The sequence below is a fragment of the Narcine bancroftii genome, chromosome 4 (genome assembly GCF_036971445.1).
Source record: "Narcine bancroftii isolate sNarBan1 chromosome 4, sNarBan1.hap1, whole genome shotgun sequence".
Classification (NCBI taxonomy): Eukaryota; Metazoa; Chordata; class Chondrichthyes; order Torpediniformes; family Narcinidae; genus Narcine; species Narcine bancroftii.
The window spans coordinates 298,483,523-298,498,379 of NC_091472.1; the positions used below are offsets into that span (position 1 = coordinate 298,483,523).

Below are 14,857 nucleotides of genomic sequence, written 5' to 3' on the forward strand. Positions count from 1 at the left end.
CTTAAATGTGAGGGAAAGATATGGTTACAAGGAGGAGGAAATCTTTCAGGCTCAAAAGGATCCGGAGAAGTGTGAGCTAATGTGCTTGTACAGGTAAAAGAAGGCAAGAGGATGTACACTAAATCTGAGAGTTGCAAAAATTGATGAGGAAGAGTAAAATCTTGGAATGTATATCCACAAATCCTAACGATAGCAGGACAGGCAAATAGATTGGTTAAAAGGGCATATGGTATTGCTTTCCCATATTAGCTGAGGCGCAGAAGTTAAAAACTGGAATGTTTTGCTTGAATTACATACAATGTTGAAAAAGTCACAGTGTATATTTCAAGTCACCATGTTATAGGAAAGATGTGATGGGCACTGGAGAGATGACTGACTGAATTATCTATTACTTGAACATTTCAACTATGAGAAAAGATTTGATTAGCTTTTTTTGAAATTTAGTACAAGAGAAAGCTGTGCGGAGACAAATGAGATGTATAAAGTTATTGGCGATCGAGAGAAAATATCTTCACAAAGGGCTGAACACAGAAGTCATTGGTAGAAGGATCAGGGGAATTGAGAAAAAAACAAATTTCATCCAGAGAGAGGAGGGGTCTGGTAGTTACTGCCTGAAAGAAAGCTAGAAATCACTAAATACATTTGAAAAGTATCTGGATATTTAGTCAAAAAGGCCTGTGACATTCAATTCTGAAAGGTGGGATTAGGTTGGATAGTTTCCTTTGACTAGCAAGGACTCAAACAACTGATTGGCCTCTTTGTGCATCTGTGACTTTGTATGAACCTTTGATATCAATTTCTTTAAATCATGCTGCAAAAGTCAGCATGATCCCACCAAATCCCATTCCGCTCCTGCCTGCTTTTCGCCCAATCATTCTCTCCAAGATTCTCTGATCCACTCTTACCTCACCACCCACCCTTCCGCCCCTTTGGCACCCCAATGTAATGACAGGAAATGCAAAACCTGTCCCTACATCTCCCCTTCTCCCCCATCCAGGGGCACAGACAAAACTTCCAGCTGAGGGAGAAATTTATGTGCACATTGAGCACCTAAGGCCTCCTCTATATCAGTGAAACCAAATGCAGATTGGGAAGCTGCTTCACTGAGCTCTGCCTGTGGGTAAGCTACAATTCCCAGAAGGCAACTCCTTCAATTCCCTCCACCATGTCTGTCCTCAGCTTCATCTGTTGCTTGGGTGAGGCCAAACATAAAATTTAGGGCGGCACAGTTAGCGCAAAGCTATTAAAGTGCCAGAACCCTGAGTTCAAATCTGGTGCTCTCTGTAAGGAGTTTATCCATTCTCCCCATATCTGTGTGAGTGTATAGGTTTCCTCCCACCCTCCAAAAAGTGTGCAGTGTTGGTAGATTAATTGGTCTATTTGGATAGCACAGGCTTGAGGACTGGAAGGGCCTGTTGCCATGCTGTATGTCTTCTTTAAAATTAAATTAATATCATATTCTTCCTGGACAGTCTTTAACAATGGCACGAACATAATTTTTTTCTAATTTCAGGTAACTCTCACCATTGTCTGGTTCCACTATTCCCACCTCTTTTTTAATGCACTTTTAATCTTACTTTTCTAACTATTCCCTTCCCTTTGCCTGTCTCCACCTCTCCCCACTTCAGTCCCATTCCCTATCGGCTCTACGCTGACCTGCTGAGCTTCTCATTGCTTCCTTAAGATTCGAGATCTGCATTTTTTGTGCTTCTCTATTTTAAATCTCTGCCTCAATAATTTGACAGACAGAATTACTGAAATAACAGAATCTTCTGTCTTCTATCAAAAGATTGGCTGGCTGTATTCTCTCGATGTGATAAGATGTTTTATAAAAAGCAGTATTTTTTTTGTCTTAGTGCAAATGGCATAGCTCCATAAACAACTGCTACTTTGCCCCACTGAATTACTTCCAAGATCATTTATATGGAATTAGTTTCCTATACCTGTGGCATTGAATTCCGTACTGCCACTCTCTATTTCACAATTCCATTGTGTTGATCAAACTGCCTGCCTATAAATGAGTTAGAAATATCTTTTGAATGTTTGGGGAACACACTTTTTCTTCCTCTGCACTCTGAGTCACACTGTGTTAACCATTTGATGAAAAGCCTACACAACTTTTTCAACATAATTTTTAAATTCCAATTACACCATACCTTCCAAACATTACATGCCTTTGCCCTATTAATTTCCACTAACATTGCAAACCATACCCATCTCCTTATTCAGCATCTTGATCAATAGGGTCTAGAACATTCTCTTTCAAACCATTGAATTGAAAATATCTCTTCTCTCTTCTTATCCACATTGACCCCATTTCTGCAAAGATCCCTTAACCCAGTGGTTCTCAACCTGTCCCCCCTCCCACTCCCACACCACCTTAAGCAATCCTATGCCATAGGTGTTCTGTGGTTAGTAAGGGAATACTTAAGATAGCACGTGAATGGAAAAAAAAGTTGAGAACCACTGCCTTAACCTCATCCCCTCCTTCTTGTGTGTGTTGGATGTTATAACATTTTCCTTACCTCATCTTTAGGATTCACTATTGGTGGTCAAGCTTTTTGCAACATGATGGCCGAGCTTCATAAAACTAAATTTCTTACTTACCCAAAGACCTCTAAAACTGCTAAAAAATTTTGTTTGTTGCTATTTTTCTACAATTCAATATATTTTTCTTTTTAAAATATCTGTATTTTTATTGAGTTCAACATATAAGGGTAAATGCAGAATTGACAATTGCATAATAATTCATCTGTAAGCATGCACAAAAAAGGTAATGGAGAAAAGTAGATAAAACTACATCAATAATTGTTTATAATTAATTGAAATTATCTATGCAACCAAGTTAAACCCATTTGTTGAAATAACATAAAATAAAGGGGGGAAAAAAACTAAAAACTGAAACTAAATCTAATCTATCCCCTCCCTCTAATCAAGGTTATCTTATAAAATCCATAATGTGGAACCACTGGTGACCCCCAGAGAACAGGCAATGAACCACCTGAACATACAATAATTGTAAATTCTTCCAGTTATAAAATTCTAAGAATGTGCTCCACAATTTTCAGAAATTGAAACTTTCTATCTTTAATTTTATATCTGATTATCTCTAAACTTAAATAAACATTACATCATATAACCACTGTGTATGAGTAGGGGATGAATCATCTTTCCATTTCAATAAAATTCCTCGTCTAGCTATCAACGTGGTAAAAGCTCAAACTGTTTCAGATGCAGATATAAGTTTATCTGAATAACGAGAGAACCCAAACAAAGCAATTAATGGACAAGGTTCCAAATTAATTTTAAGAATCATTGATAAAGTTTGAAAAATGTCCTTCCAGAATCCTCTAAATTTGGGCAATCCCAGAACATATGGATCAGAGAAGCTTCAAAAGAATTTACATTTCTTACACAGTAAATCAATATCTGCATAAAAGTAAGATAATTTAAGTTTAGACATGAGTTCTGTGCACCACCTTAAATTGTAATAAACAGTGCCTTGCCCAAAATGAGGAATCATTAATCAAGATGGGTGTAGAGTACCAATCTTCATCTGAAAATGTTAAGTTCAAATCTCACTCCCAATTGCTCTTGATCGCAGCCATGGAGACTGATTTTAAATCCAATAAATTATTATAAACACATGATGTTAATTCACCATGAAAATAAAACTGTAAATTAAAATTCAATATATTTTTGAATCTCAGAAATTTACATGTTATATTTCAGGACAAATGCAAGGTCTATTTATATGAACCTGTAACAAACTAAACACTCTAATTTTGAAGATTATTTTAGAAGAGCTGAGTGGTGAAGCAAGCCTTGAATTCAACTGTATTTTTTAAATATATTGCTCCAATGGCCTGTTCAGAATTTCTATGTATTCATCATGTTTCACTCTGACCTGCTGTTGAATTTTTGGTGAATGGCAACTTCTCCTCCCTCATCCCAAGTTGTTGGGGATTTGGTTTGTGATGTCTTTGGTTGTCAAGGATAGGTAGTTATACTGTCTCTATTGGAGATGACCATTGTCTAGTGATTTGTCATGAATGTTACGGCCCACATATCAGATAAACCAAAATGTTGTCTCAGTCCAGCAGGTGTGGATTCCTTTTGCTGAATTGCAAATGGCATTGAACATCATACAATATCAGGGAATAATATTATTTTTCATGGTTCAAGGTTCCTTTTATTCCCATGTACTAATACATAAAAATGTCATGTACATGATGTACAAATTTTGCCATAAGGCAAGAAAAGAGATCAGTGCCCCTAATAATAAGAGAAAGAGAGGCAACAGAGAGAGTCCCTTGAGAAACGCTAAGTATCACCTCCAGTGCTTCCACATCCTCTGCTGCCACACAGACTCTTGGGGCAGCACAGTTTGCATAGTGGTTTGTGAAATGCTGTTACAACACTATCGACTCGGGTTCGAATCTGGCACTGTCTGTAAGAAGTATGTATGCTCTTCCCATGTCTGCATGGCTTTCTTTTGGGTGCTCTGGTTCCCCCCCCCCACCATTCAAAACATACCAGGAGTGTAGACCAGAAGTAAATCACAAAATTCTGTAAACACCGTGGTTGAAGTAAAAGCACAAAATGCTGGAGAAGCTCAACAGGTCAAGCAGTGTCCTTTATGTAGCAAAGGCAAAGATACAGAACAGACATTTTGGGCTTGAGTCCTTCATCAAAGTATGAAAAAAGGCCAGCAAGTGTCTGAACAAAATGTAGGAAGGGGGAAGGGGGAGTGGCAAGGCAGAAAATGATAGGTGGAGAAAGGAGGGAGGGGCCAACAGCAATGAGAGAGAGAGGGGGGAGATGGTAGGGCTGTATAGATCAATTGGGTGTAATTGGGTTGTATGTCTAAATTTAAATTCAAACCATTGATAGCATGAGTTTCAGGCCTAAACCTACCACATGATCACGAACCTTCATGGCCAGAGGCCTTTCGGAAACCTTTCTTGCCCTCAGCACCCTCTCGAATCCTGGTTCTGATCCAGCAGCCTGCAGCACATGTGAGTCCTTCGACTGCAAGTCGCCAGCCACCCACAGCCTCTGTGGATCCTTGTGATTCTATGATTAAAAGATAATAATTGCAAAAACAAGCAAGGATGCTTGACCCTCCCAGTTCTGGGATGACTGACATCCAACAACCAGAAATGTTTTCAAATTTGCAAGTTATGATTCCAGTCACTAGATACTTCCTCCTGATGCCCATTGACTTCAGTTTTATCAGGACATACGATGCTACATTTTGTCAAAAGCCTTGATATCAAGGGCAGTCATTCTCACCTTTTGGAATCCATGCTTGGACCAAGAGTGGTATGAGGGCTGGAACTAAACAGGATATTGATAGGGGGCGGAGTAAATGATGTTGTTCAGCACTGCCAAATACACCTTCCATCGCTTAACTGAATACTTAGACTAGATTGATTTGGGCAGTAACAGGACTGATTTGATTTATCCTTTTTTTGTTGAAGGATTAGAATATATGTTGGGTAGATGTCAGTGTTATAACTACAGTGGAACAGTTTGGCTATATGTAAAACAGATGTCTTCAATACCACAGTCAGGTTGTCTGGTCCTTTGGCCTTTGCCTTGTCCAGTGCAAAAAATGTTACTCTCATAGTTTGAACTGCAGCACAAGCAGAATCCACCCAGTGTCTGACTTCCACATTAGAGGCTTAGGGCCACTAACATTAGGTCTCTGGATGATCAACGAAGGAAAAGAGTTTTGAAGGTCGAGACTTCAGGCCTGGCAAAAAATTGATGATCACTAGACAGCAGCGATCTCTGTCCTCCTATCTACATCTGACACTTGGATGATGTCCTGGGTAAACTTGTACTTCTCATTTAGTTTGTTTTAGATTGGTCACAGTGTTTGAGCTACCGAAAGGAAATAGACACATACACTGAGAGCAGTTCAGTAAATACAAATGTTTATTACAAATTCAAAAGCTAATTTCACACTACAATATGCTAGCCCTTCCCAACTATACTTATCAACGCCTGGACTGGTTCCAACTGCTGAAGCGAGGCAACGACTGCACAGTTGTAGTAGGTTGTTGGGGCGCCGGTAGCAGCTTCTCCACCTCCCTCGACCGGGACATTACCTGGAGTCTAGAAGTTCTTCTTCTTGCTGAGAGATTTTGCCACCTCTTGGAGAGTCTCAAACTTCAGCAGTGGGACCATGGCTTATATTACCCAAAAGTTGTTTACTTCATAGCTTATCTCTTTGAACAAATGATTTAATTATCTTCAAGGTCTCCTGACAGTCTGCAACCAACAAAAGAAAACTGCATCTCTGGGCCTCATGGTGGAATTTAGGTGTATCTACTAATTCATATCCATCCCTGGGCCCCATAGTGGAAATTAGATTATGTCTGCTGATTCTAAAAACAAGCAGGTTCTCAGCCTTGCAGAAGCAAAGGCTGCAAAAGTAAAAATAACGGTTTAAATCTTCCATTACAGATGAAATCTGGTAGGTTGGAAAAATTGTACAGCAGGTAATGCCACTGCCACACAGCTCCAATGAGCCAAGTTCAATATTGTCTTCAGTTGTGTGTGGAGTAAGTTTTTTTTTCTGCTGTGACTATGTGGGCTTCATCCTGTTTAACTGTTTTCCAACCACATCCCAAAACGTGTTGATAGGTTAACTGATAACTGTTAATTACCCCGTCATGTAACCATGTGGCAGGAGAATTGAGGGTGTTGATGAACATGCAATAGAGATATGTTACAAGAAGACAAGTGGGGAAATGTGTGAATATCCTATGAGCCAGGATAGACAATGGGCAAAAAGACCATCTCATAAGGAACATATTAAACATAGTCAGCACTTCAAGGTACACAAAAAATTATCAACAACCCTGAAAACCCTCCAAGGTCCCAGAGGGATAAGCAAACTGATGTCAACTTTGTCTGCCACACCAACGCCCTCAGTATTTGAGACCCCAGTTAGATTCAGTCAACACCCATTTGTCAACCATGCTACTTGCATGCCCAACACCATACTCACAAAAAGGTACATTATTCCCTGCTTTGACTTGATTGAAAATTGCCAAGCAGGCAGATGAAAAGATTCAAGAATGAGCTCAGAACCTCCTTGAAAAGATATGTTCTTTCTGGCTCCCAAATACGTGGGGAGTACTCCATCAAGAACCCGATCTGTTCTTGTAAATTATTAACTTGCACTGCAGTAGCTAGTGAATCATTCAGCAAAGAAAATACCCAACTTCTGACCTGCTCTTGAATTTTTGGTGAATGGTAACCTCTCCTCCAACCACCCACCCCCACACCCTCACCCCAGGTTATTGATGGTTGGAGATGTTAGGTGATGTCCTTGGCTAGAACAGATTTTAGTTTCTCTCTGTTGGAGATGGCTATTGTCTGATGATTTGTGTCATGTAACATACCACTTTTCATAAAAACCCAAATATTGTCTCAGTCTTGCTGCATGCAGGCATAGTAGACATCTATTGAATCAAATACTCATTATCCATGACTGTTGTATTTTGGCTGCAGTGTATGCTGTCTTCAAAATGCACTGCAGATGACTCACCTATGGTCATTCAAACTAGAGATTTTTCCAATCAAGAGGGATAGGAGCAGCAGTTCCCTAGGAAGACTATCATCTGCAGCTTTCCTTCCAAGTTATTAAGATCATGACTTACAAATAAACCACTGGCTTTTCATCTCTAAATTATTAACTGTCCACTAAACAGTAATGTAAGATAGATCAGTGGTTAGAGCACTGGTCTTGTAAACCAGGGGTCATGAGCTTGTTCCTCGCTGGGGCCTCATTTCTGTGAGGGGCACTGGACAAAGTGGCAACTCTCTCTTCCTTATGATAGAAGGAAATTCCTTAAGAATTTCAAGCATGTTATATTATTGCATGACAATAATGGAACCTTTACCTTCAAGTTTCATTATTATGTGATTGTATGTGTACCACCTGATGAAACAGTGTTTTCTGGTCCTCAGTGTAAAACATTGCAAACACACATGCAGACAATACACACACAGAGAAAAATGATGCACATCAACAAATATGAAAATAAATATTATTGTTAAATAAATAGTAGAATCACTGATGAGCAGTTCATTGCTGCCCGTGAAATAAAGCTGTTTCTCAGCCAGGTGGTTCTGACTTTGACTCCTGTATCTCTTTCCCAATGGGAGAATCTGGAAAATGCTGTGTGCGGGGTGGAGGGGGTATCGCTGATTTTTGCGAGCTCTCTATAGATAACAATCACGCTAAATCACGTTGATGGCGAGAAGATAAACACTGGTGATCCCCTCTGCCACTCTTGTGTTATTGGGATTAACCTCCAATCTGATACTTTACCGCATCTGTGCCACACTCTGACGTAGCAAGCCAGGATGCTCTCAATGGTGCTCCTGTAGAAAATTGACAGGATGGTGGCCAGTAACCTTGCTCGCCTTAATCTTCTCAGGAAATGCAGTCACTGTTACGCCCTCTTGACAAGTGAGGAGATGTATGTCCAGGATAGGTCACTTCTTAAGTGGAGTCCTATCAACTTGGTACTCTCTACTCCCTCCACTACCAAGCTATTAAAGTGTAGTGGAGGGTGGTCATCCCTAGTCTTTCTGAAGTCCACAATCATTTCCTTTAGGTTGTTATTCTTCAACCATTTCATAAGAGTTTCCACCTCTTCTCTGTAGTGTTGCCTGATGAAACCTATTGTTGAGTTATTTGCAAACTTGATGACTCACCTTCTCAAGTTCAATTAGAAACAATAAATCTTGGCCTTGCCAAGCCACAACTTCATGCCGAATTTTTCTTTAAATGGCAAAGTTAACTCACAGAAGAGAGTTATAAATCAGTAAAATGTGATAGATACAACATATTTAGTTATGCAGAAACATGCCATTCTCTTTGTCAGTCAGTTATATCCACAACAGTTCTGATTTGGATGCCAGTCATCACAGAGCTACAGAGGTCGCAGAGACATGTTCTATGCCCTAGCATCTTTACTTACTTACTTTTTCAGTGGTCTTTTAATCATAAATCAAAGAGGAGAATGTTCTCTGATATTCTATAATGTTGAATTCCATTTGGAATTCAACAAAAGAAGCCACCTACAATCTATGAGTTTAATCTTAAGGATCCTACTGCCAACCATTTCAATGCCCCCAATTATTCCTGCACGGATATATAACCATATAACCATTTACGGAGCGGAAACAGGCCATGTTGGCCTTTCGAGTCCACACTGGTTCACTGATTTTGTGCATATGTCTGTTCTCAACTTCATTCATGTGAGAAACAGCACGTTATATTTCTCCTGCCAAAAAACTAACAGCATGAGCATTGTTTTGTAACAAGTGAAAAACAAAGGTATGCAGATGATGTGATTGTAGTAAAAACACAGAAATGCTGGAGGAACTCAGCTGGTCTCGCAGCTTCCATAGGAGGTAAAGATAGATAACTGACATTTCAAGCCTGAGGCCTTCTTCAAAGTATGATTAAAAATTCCAGTGTTAGGTAACTGTCTCCTTCTAGTTCCACAGTGTTTCCATCTATTCCTGTTCTTATTTTTTTCCTATAATTAACTTTTCTTTCTCTCCCCCCCCCCCCCCCCTCCCCCACCCCTGGCTTCCAAGTTGTTTTTCCCTCTATACCTATCTCTCCATCTCTCACATAGGCCTCTCCCCTAGATTTTATCCTATTAGTGAGTTCCTCCAAGCAGCTCATTGTTTGCTCAAGAATCTAGTGTCTGCTGTTTTAGTGCTTTTTCTGTTCTCAGTGACTTGCAGGAATTATTGGCCCATGATCAGAAGCATTTTAATTTTTCACTGTAACATTTAACTTGTATTGTTACTTATTCTATCACCAAACACTTTTTACTGCTTTAAATTTTATCTGCTATCTGTCCACCCAGCCTTTCTAAATCCTCTTGAAATCTACTTCTACCTTTCTCATTATTTACACCTTCAAATTTGAACTTTCACTGTATGCAATTCCAAATATCAATTTTTCACGATTGTAGAGGTGGAATGCAGCACCTTTCTCCAAAGAGTATTATCATAGTTTTTTTTTCAGATAAAATTATTCAATTCAAATTCATTCACAATTGTCAATAATTAATAATAATAATTAATAATCAATCCTTTCATAAACTCATTTTTGGAGAATTGTGGGGGGGAAGTTAGATATTTAAAATACTTTGAAACATGGCAGTGGTATGTGATAAATAAGTAATATATTAATCTAATGCTCTGCATTAAACATAAGTTGATGAAATTAATATTAAACATTTAATGTTATGAAATGAAAGGCTATACAATAAAAAACAGGGAAATTGAATTCTTAAATAATTATTGACCAAACTATAAGATAATATCATGAGGTTACATTGTAATGTTTTAATATTCTATTTACTTTTTAAAAAAGGCATGAGGTCAGGAAATCCCTGTTAAAATTCATCTGCAAACCTTGCAAAAAGCATCACTGGTGGAAGTCTCAAAGTATGTATCAGGTTTTGACAAGGAATGTTGAGTGCCTAGGGAAAAATCACATGGGAAGGAAGTTTTGAACCTGGGGATAATCACAGAAGTCTCCTTTGAGCCTTGACATACTAATGTCATGTTTAATTACATTTGCACAATATAAAAAGATAGTAATTTATTTTTGTATCTGAAGAAATTCTTGAATTATTATTAATAAATTAGATTGCCAAGAAAGAGAATAGAAAAGAGCTAAACCAGTACTTTACTGTAACATGGAGGGGTAGAAATTGTGCAATGCTCTGATGTGAATTTTTTCTTCCAGTACACAATGTTATGTAAAATAACCAAACTTACCAAGATATTCCATGCATCTGAATGTGCAAGATATCGATTTGGCTCAAAATTTAGATCAGAAATTTGACACATCCATGTGTTATTATGTGTCTCCAGAGCTCTGGCTTAGTGAATTATTAGTAATTTGATAGAAGCTTGTTTGCTGAATTTGTCTGATGATATCTTGCAGGTCTGAGGGGTTCTCCAGATTCATAGTGGTAGAAGAATAGAAAATAACTTCATCATGTGAAGAAAGCACTTCATGTCACTTAAGAAGGAGCATTTGAATCAGAAATAGGGAACATGGCTGATAGACAACTATGGTCATATTGTTCTGCTCAATTATACACCATTTACCAATAATCCATTGCTCAGTGGTAGAGCAATGGTCTTGTAAACCAGGAGTTGTGAGTTAGTTCCACGCTGGGGCCTCATTTCTGTGAGGAGCGCTGGGCAAAGTGGCAACTCCCTTTTTTCCTTACAGTAGACAAAGTTAAAGAATTTCATGTATGTTACATTCTAAATGTAGTATTAAGTGACAATAATGGAACACACACCCATAGCAGATGGAAGGGTGTTGAATTTCTGCTGAACTTGTGAAAGTTGTGCTGGTTTTTTTTCAGACTGATTATTGATCCCACATGTTGATAATGTTGTCAGGCTTCAATGTATATCATCCATCCAGTCATTTTGGAGTAGGTACCCTTGATGGGTTGTCCAGTTCAGGCTGAGTCCAATTGAGGTGCATTTGTTGCAGTTGGTGCTGCAATGTTAGTTAAGAACATTTATAACAATTTTTTAAAATGCTACATTTTTTAATGTTACATTTAACTGTTTAAATAAAATAAATCTGTCATTCTAAAAATCTATTCATTTTATTTCAGTTCTGACTCTTTAAAAAAAATTTCTTTATGAAGTAACTTTTATTGACCATAAATTTTCTTCTTTTGGTGCAGCTGCTTAATCCAAATTTTATTCACGAAGGTAAGTTGATCCTTAAATTCCCTGAGAGTGAAAGTTGTACTATTGTAATTCAGGATGCTTTGCACACTGTACGTCATAGATTGTATTCTCACTGGCTTCAGTATTTTCTTTTTAAACAGTGGCACCTGAATTTCTCATTCCCTTGGCTGACTTGACATGTGCTATTGGAGAGACCATCATACTGCGCTGTAAAGTTTGTGGAAGACCAAAACCTACTGTCACCTGGAAAGGTCCTGATCAAAATGTGCTTGTGAGCGACAGTCATTATTCTCTCTCACTCAGGTAATCTCGTTAGTGAAATCTCCACAAAATGTAGTTAAATATAAGGAAACTAAAAGTGCTTACCTTCAGAAAGTGAGTGCTTGAGAAGTCCCTTTCTTACAATAATTGTAAGTATCTGGATTAATCCCACACATCTTGTCACTTAGATGCCAACTATCAACATTTTATTTAAACATTAATAATCGAACAATGTGTCAGCACTTTTGCTGTTACTTTCAATCAAAGAGAAAGGTGAGAATGGAAAACACAAACACAGATCACCCAGCATCATACAATCATAAAAACATAAAACATTACAGCCCAGAAAAACAGGCCAAACAGCCCTTCTAGTCTGTGCTGAAATGTTATTCCGCTAGTCCCACTGACTTGCACCCAGTCCATAACCCTCTAGCCCTCTCCCATCCATGTAATCTATCTGCTACGTCACTCCCACCACTCTCTGAGTGAAGAAGTTCCCCCTCAACCTTTCCACTTTCACCCTAAAGCCATGTCCTCTCATATTTACATCCCCTAATCTAAGTGGAAAGAGCCTACTCACATTTACTTTGTCTACACCCCTCATAATTTTGTAAACCTCTATCAAATTTCCCCTCATTCCATGATGCTCCAAGCAGTAAAGTCCTAACCTGTTTAATCTTTCCCTGTAAGACTTGGCAATATCCTAGTAAATCTTTTCTTTCAATTTTACTGATATCCTTCCTGTAGTTTTGTGACCAGAACTGCACACATACTCCAAATTTGGCCTCACCAATGTCTTATGCAACTTCACCATTACATCGCCATTCCTGTACTCAAGACATTGATTTATGAAAGTCAAGATGCCAAAATCTTTCTTTACAATCCTGTCTACCTTTCAAGGAATTGTGTATCTGTATACCCAGATTACTTTGTTCCTCCACACTCCTCAGTCCCCTACTATTTACTGTCTATGTCCTACCTTGGTTAGTCCTCACACTTATCTGCATTAAATTCCATCTCCTATTCTCTGGCCAATTTTTCCAACTGGTCCAGAGCCTTCTGTAAGCTTTGAAGGCCAACGCCTCTTATCTTTGTGTCATCTGCAAACTTGCTGATCCAATTTACCACATTATCATCTAGATCATTGATAGAGACAACAAACAATAATGGTTCCAGCACCAATCCCTGAGACACACACACACACAGGCCTCCAGTCTGAGAGGCAATCATTCACTACAACTCTCAGTCTTCTCCCATTCAGCCAATTTCAAATCCAGTTTACAAACTCTCCATGGATGCCTAGTGACTGAACCTTCTGAACTAACATGTGGAATGTTGTCAAAGGCTTTACTAAATTCCATGTGGACCACACCCACAGCCTTTCCTTCATATGTTTTTTTGGTAACCTCCTCAAAAAACTATAAGAGGCCTTGGCAGTCCAAATACTTGTATATCTGATCTCTCAGAACACCCTCCAATAATTTACCTACTAAAAATATCAGGCTCACTGGGCTGTAATTTCCTGGTTTACTTTTGGAGCCTTTTTTAAACAATGGAACAACATGAGCTACCCTCCAATCCTCCAGCACCTCACCAGTGGCTAAGGATATTTTAAATTTTCGGCCAGAGTCTCTGCAATTTCTACACTAGTCTCCGAGGGAATATCATGTCAGGCCTGGGGAATTTATCTACCTTTATTTGCTGTAAGGCAGCAAGCACCTCCTCTTCTCTCATCTCTATATGTTCCATGCCACTACTGCTTGTTTCCCTTCCTTCCTTATACACTATGTCAATTTCCTGAGTAAATACTGATGCAAAAAAACTGCTCAAAATCTCCCCCATCTCACGAGTCTCCACACATAGACGACCAATCTGATCTTCTAGTGGACCAATTTTGTCCCTTACACTCCTTTTTCTCTTAAAATACTTGTAGAAATGCTTCAGGTTCACCTTCACGTTATCTGCCAAAGTAACCTCATGCCTTCTTTTTGCCTTCCTGATTTCCCTTTTAAGTATTTTCTTATATTTTCTATACCCTTCTAGTACCTCATTAACTCCTTATTGCCTTTACCACTATTCACTTCTCGCTTCTTCTTAACTTGATTGCCAATATCCCTTGAAAGCCAAAGTTCCCTATGCCTGTTAACTTTGCCTTTAATCCTGACAGGAACATGCGAACTCTACACTCTCAAAATTTCACCTTTGAAAGCCTTCCACTTACTGAACACATCCTTGTCAGAAAACAAATTATCCCAATTCTCTCTCCCTAGATCCTTTCTCATTTCCACAGAATTGGCCTTTCTCCAATTTAGAATCTCAACTCGAGGACCAGACCTATCCTTATCCATAATTAACTTAAAACTAATGACATTATGTCCACTGGAACCAAAATGTTCGTCTACATACACTTCTGTCACCTGACCTGTCTAGTTCCCTAATAGGCATCCATAGGAAGAAAAGAGTAACTAATGTTTTGGGCCTGGGCCCTTCATCACATATAGGTGAGAATGGAGTTTGCTAAAACTACATATAGTAAAGAATAAGACCGTAAACTATTAGCCAATATTATGTGTCATTGTTTATTACACAATGCTCAAGGTAAATTAATGCAATCTGTTGACTTTTCAAGAATCCATTCATTTATTGTTTATCTCCAAAGTAGTTTTGCATTGTTATAAAACCTGTTAAAATACAATTTATATACAGGGTATTCTCCAAATGAGCCTTTATTTTTGGCTTACATGAAGGTTTTACCTTTTTAGTGAAGCTGAATGTTGTCATAAATGAATATATCCATTGATGAATTATGTATTTTATGAACTCT

At 38.5% G+C, this 14,857-nt stretch overlaps 1 protein-coding gene across 22 annotated transcripts in view; it reads left to right on the forward strand.

Annotated features, from left to right (window-relative positions):
• LOC138762132 (kalirin-like) overlaps positions 1–14,857 on the forward strand; it is an 873,682-nt gene that overhangs the window by 814,041 nt on the left and 44,784 nt on the right. For all 22 annotated transcript variants that reach the window (XM_069935559.1, XM_069935558.1, XM_069935560.1 and 19 more), the window contains 2 exons: positions 11,766–11,793; positions 11,913–12,075. In XM_069935559.1, coding sequence (XP_069791660.1) covers positions 11,766–11,793; positions 11,913–12,075 — 191 coding nt within the window. The remainder of the gene's footprint in view (positions 1–11,765; positions 11,794–11,912; positions 12,076–14,857) is intronic.